At 49.9% G+C, this 5266-nt stretch overlaps 1 protein-coding gene across 1 annotated transcript; it reads left to right on the top strand.

Moving 5' to 3' along the window:
* The first annotated feature begins 2258 nt into the window (after positions 1-2258).
* On the top strand, positions 2259-4926 carry LOC136478226 (transcription factor MYB36-like). Its single transcript, XM_066476582.1, has 3 exons — positions 2259-2605; positions 3607-3736; positions 3907-4926. The coding sequence occupies exons 1-3, from the start codon at positions 2470-2472 to the stop codon at positions 4853-4855; spliced, it is 1215 nt and encodes a 404-aa protein (XP_066332679.1). The 5' UTR covers positions 2259-2469; the 3' UTR covers positions 4856-4926.
* Positions 4927-5266: the final 340 nt, after the last annotated feature.

Genomic DNA, 5266 nt, shown 5'->3' on the forward strand with positions numbered 1-5266 from the left:
GACGGCCTATCATATCCTCAATGGTGAGGGTGGACAATTCCAACATTGTCTCTATGGAGAGAGCGATCTGGATGTACTTTACCGGCACAGAGTGGAGGTATTTGGAAACCGCCTCCTCTTCGTCGATGGTGACGCCGTAGCTCTTCAGCTTGCTGATGAGCGTCTGCAGACGGAGGGAGAAGTCCTCCACCGATTCACCATCCTTGAACTTGAGGTTGGTATACTCCTGCTTCAGAAGCTGGGCCGTCGCCTTCTTTGCGCGGTCGGAACCGACGCGCATTGCCGCAATAGCCTCCCATGCCTCCTTAGCACAGCTTTTCGCCCCCAACGGCTCCCTGTACCCTGCCGGTACAGTAGCAAGGATAGCCTCCAACGCTGACATGTCATCTTCTTCATTTTTGGTGCCCTTATCAATAGCATTCCAGAGCCGTCGGGCTCTGAGCTTGACCTTCATGGTCACCGACCACTCTCTATAGTTGGTGCGAGTCAGCGTCGGACAACTGGTGCCGCTGACCTCCCGCACCGTGCGAACAACGACCTCCTGTCGTGGCTGGGCAGCCACAACAGTGCCACTGCTGTCGCCCATCTCCGAACCGTCCGTTATCGTCAGCGGTTAGTCCGGCGACGGCGCTTATACGGCTCTAATACCACTTGTTGGCCCACAGGATCATCGGCTCAGGTGAGTCGACCACTCACCAGTCTTGTCGACCACCGGCTCAGGTAAGTCGACCACTCACCAGTCTTGCCGAGCACGACAAACGTTGTCCGACCACACACTGGCTAGAGGTAGAAGAAGTAAGGGAGAACAGAGCATACACACATAGCAGAGAGTTCAGATTTGCCATCTCCTATACAGTAATATAGGGCTCCGGTCAACGCTGGTGTCACTGCTATGTGTGTATGCTCTGTTCTTCCTCACTTCTTCTACCTCTAGCCATAGTGTGTGGTTGGATAACGTTTGTCATGCTCGACAAAACTAGTGAGTGGTCGACTCATCTGAGCCAGTGGTCGGCCAGACTAGTGAGTGGTCGACCCACCTGAGCCGATGATCCTGTGGGCCAACATGGTTTGGGTGCTTCCCTGTTTTCAATTTTTTTTTTTGTCTTTCTTCTCAGTTGGTGGGTGGCCTACGTGCCAAGTAAGTTGTGGTTTCTGTGTTTGTCTTTTCTGTAAGTAACTCTCTGTAATTTTATTTTCTCTTTTTCTCGTCTAATATAAATCGGGCAAAGTCTTTTGCCGCCTTTCGGAAAAAAAAAATATATGATCCCGGCATATTCAGGGGAGCTGCATTCACATGCAGTTATTATATATATGCACGCAGTGAAAAACATGGAGTGTTCAACCGGCCGGCGTCGTCAATGGCGGATTTGGTGTCACGGCGATCGATAAACTACTAGTGTCTGTGTGTGTGTGGAAAAGGTAGGCAGGGCAGCGATATAGTAGGGAAGAAAAGGCAGCATCCAGGCGCTGTTCAAAGGGTTTTGTCACACGCCAAACAATCCGGGGATCGGCTGCGGATCCAGGCTCTGTATAGTATAGTACATGATTTGGCTCGTCTTGTTCCTTTCATACCATCAGTAGTCATCAGATGCGGTGCTGGATACTATTCATCAGCCATTGGATTAATTATCTATCCATCGATTTCTACTAGTGCACATGCTGTCGATCAGTGAGCTGAGGTTGTTAAGAGGCATAGTAAAACGAAGCCATATATAGTACTAGTAGAATATTACTCCTACTAGTAAAGATGAGAATATGCTACTACTCTGATCAGCATCAGCTGACACTAATTTTAATCTCTCTTTTTTTTGAAGAGTCAAAAAATTATAAGTTCAACCAAAAGAATACCAACATCTATAAAATACCGAATGAATAGCATTAGATCAACGATGAAATATATCTTCATATTAAGCCTATTTTGACAGAAATGTTGAAACTGACTTTCAGTAACAATGATACGGCGAACAGAAGATCCTGGCGAGTGCATGGGAGGGGAGCTAGGCCGCCTAGTGCGATGGATCCTGCCTTGCGCAGACCGAAGGAACAATGATATGGTTGGAGTGTGGTGTGGTGTGGTGTGGAGCCTGCCAACCGTCTCATCAGTCATCAACTCATCACCAGGCAAAGGCATCAGATCACTCCCGTATTTTTCTCGCGGTGTCCGGTGGTCGCCCGGCGTCCCCTCCCCCGCGGCTATAAAGCTCGGCGCCACCTTCCTGGCCTCTTCCGGACTCGCACCACCCGGCCTCCATCAGGCATCGGCCATACCACTAGACCACCTGCTGCCTGCCTAGCTACACACACCTCCCTGGCTCGCTCCATATCCGCCTGCCTTCCTGCTGACTCATCAGTCCTCTTCTTTCTCCGACGATCTCCTGTACCTAGTGATCGAGGTTATTGGCTTGAGATCCAGCTACTACCTCGCTCGCTCTGAAGAAGAAGCTGACGACGCAACCCGCCGCCGCAGACATGGGGAGGGCGCCGTGCTGCGACAAGGCGAGCGTGAAGAAAGGGCCGTGGTCGCTGGAGGAGGACGCCAAGCTCAAGGCCTACATCGAGGAGCACGGCACCGGCGGCAACTGGATCGCGCTGCCGCAGAAGATTGGTATGTACTATTGCGTCTTATCTCATCGATCCTTTTGTGTTTTTCTGATGAAATTCGTCAGGTGCCTCTTTAATTTGGTTTTTTTTTCCCCTTCTGATCCGTGTGCTACTGCCTATCTATGGACTAGTATTTGTCAGGCGTGGTGCTGGTGCAACCATGCATGAATATGGATGCCTACCTAGGATTCCTACTATATACTACATAGTATGGCCTCTCCATATTCATCCGATTTAGACGAAGCAAACTTTTTGTTTGAAAGATGAGAAGCAAACTTTTTCAAAAGATGTATATATACATCTGCTGCCTTTGTTGTATCGATTGAGATCCTATATGCGCATGCCTTCTCCGTAGCTCAAAACCGAATCAATCCCCAAGAGACTTTAGTATCCATATGCATGTCGTCTGATTAGTGTAATCCAATATATGTGTAGATATGTCTTCCCGATAAAATATTTGTGCAGTTTTCAGTTTAAAGTTTTATTTAATGAAAGGATAGATGCTTGATTGCTAGCTCTTGTTCCATCATCGACTGATCTATTTGTTTGTCGTGGTGTGAGAGATCTATAGCTAGACAGAGTATCAACGTGTGATAAAGAACAAGCCCATTTCGTTCCCCTTTCTTAACTAAGAAATACGTACGGTGAACATGATAATTACATGAAATCAAAACAAACGATAAGCTAGGCCTTAGCTAATACGTGCGCAGCAATTATTTGTGTATAATTACATCATGTCTATCTGCGCAGCTCCTTTCCTATATCCTGCTAGGATTTGTTTTCTGTATATATCTAGCTAGGTTTTTCATTGCTACTACTTTTTCATCTATGGTTTTGTCCCTGTACTAGATCAGTAGCATCTAATAATACATATTGCGGTATATATGCCAGTCATTTTCCTTGTATCCTTTTGCCTTCTGAATATATATGAACCGATTACTTGTTAATTTGATCTGATTTTAATTAACTGAAGTATATATGTATGATGAATATGATTTGTTACAGGACTGAAGAGATGCGGGAAAAGCTGCAGGCTGAGATGGCTCAATTATCTGAGGCCAAATATTAAGCATGGTGACTTCACAGAAGAAGAGGAGCATATCATTTGCAGCCTCTACATTAGCATTGGAAGCAGGTAATTAATAAAATCAAGTACACAATAGTTGCAAACTGCACGGCATGTGCACACACATTTTTTTAGAAAAAGGAAGTACATGGCACATCTACCATATACTACTGTACATACAATTACTTCAATTTCCTCTTTTCCCTGAACAAAATTTGATCATATGAGTACATGTTCAGGTGGTCCATCATTGCAGCGCAGTTGCCGGGGCGAACGGACAACGACATCAAGAACTACTGGAACACCAAGCTGAAGAAGAAGCTCCTCGGGAAGCGCGCGCCGTCGCGGCGCGTGAGGGCGAACCAGGATCCCTACCTCGCCGCGGGGGGCGGCAACATGTGTAGCACCATCGGCGTCGTCAATAACAACAGCGCCGCCGCCGCGACGTCCACGCAAGCCCTAAGCGCGTCGGCTCTCGAGCGGATCCAGCTCCACATGCGCCTCCAAGGCATGTACGGCGCGTTCGGCTGCAGCGGCGACGGCAACGACAACAGCAACGCCGCCGCCGTCGCGGCGGTGCCGCAGTGGCCGAAGCTTGAGGCGCTTCTACAGGCCAACAGGCTGCTCCCGGGGTCGCTGCCGACGGACGCCATGGCCACAACCGTGAGCGTGCAACAGCACCATCAGCATCTGGTCGACCACCAGAGCCTTGCCACCGGCGCCGGTGACGCCGCAGCTGTCGAGGGCAAGCAACACCTCAGCTCTGCCGATGGGGAAACCTACATGGCGCCGCCAGGAGGAGGCTTTTTCGAGCGGCCCAAGCTAGGGTTTTACTCTCCATCCGCCGAGGAAGCTGCCGCCAGCGTAGAGATGAACTCGAGCGCGCCGATGGTTGGTGGCGGCTACGGCGGCGCCGGATTCGGACCGCATCATCATCACGACGAGATATACGACTTCTTGTACAGCAAGTACGGATCAGTGGGCGGGCTGGCGCACGACGGGCACGTTCCAACGTTGCCGGAGCTGCAGTGCCCGGACGGCGCTGCCGTCGTCGGAGCCGATGAGAAATTCTCGGCGTGGACCGCGTCCGCCTGCGATTATGGCGCGACCGGCAGCCACCAGACCCAGCAGGGAAACTCCATTGGTAGCAGTCTGCACGATTACGTGCTAGGCGGCTATGATCAATGAGAGTAGGGTTTTGGTGACATGTCGTATTTGTGTGTGTAAAATTCTAGATCTTATATATAGTTCATTTTCCAAACTGTTAGTCCATAGTTATTATTGTTGGCTCACAGGATCACCGGCTCAGGTGACACTACTATAAAAAGCATTTCTAGGGGCGACTGATAATCCTTTGTAGGGGCGGTTTGTCTAGCCGCCCCTACCCAAGGGTCTCTACAAATCGTACATTTGTAGGGGCGGTTCCCAGGCCGCCCCTACAAATCGATTTGTAGGGGCGGCTGGTGTTTCCAGCCGCCGGGTGCCTCGTATTACCAGCCGCCCCTACAAGGCGGCTGGTGTTTCCAGCCGCCGGGCGCCTCATATTACCAGCCGTCTCTACAAATAAATTTGTAGGGGCAGCTTGTATTACCAGCCGCC

Source organism: Miscanthus floridulus, chromosome 8, assembly GCF_019320115.1.
Source record: "Miscanthus floridulus cultivar M001 chromosome 8, ASM1932011v1, whole genome shotgun sequence".
In the NCBI taxonomy this organism is placed as follows: domain Eukaryota; kingdom Viridiplantae; phylum Streptophyta; class Magnoliopsida; order Poales; family Poaceae; genus Miscanthus; species Miscanthus floridulus.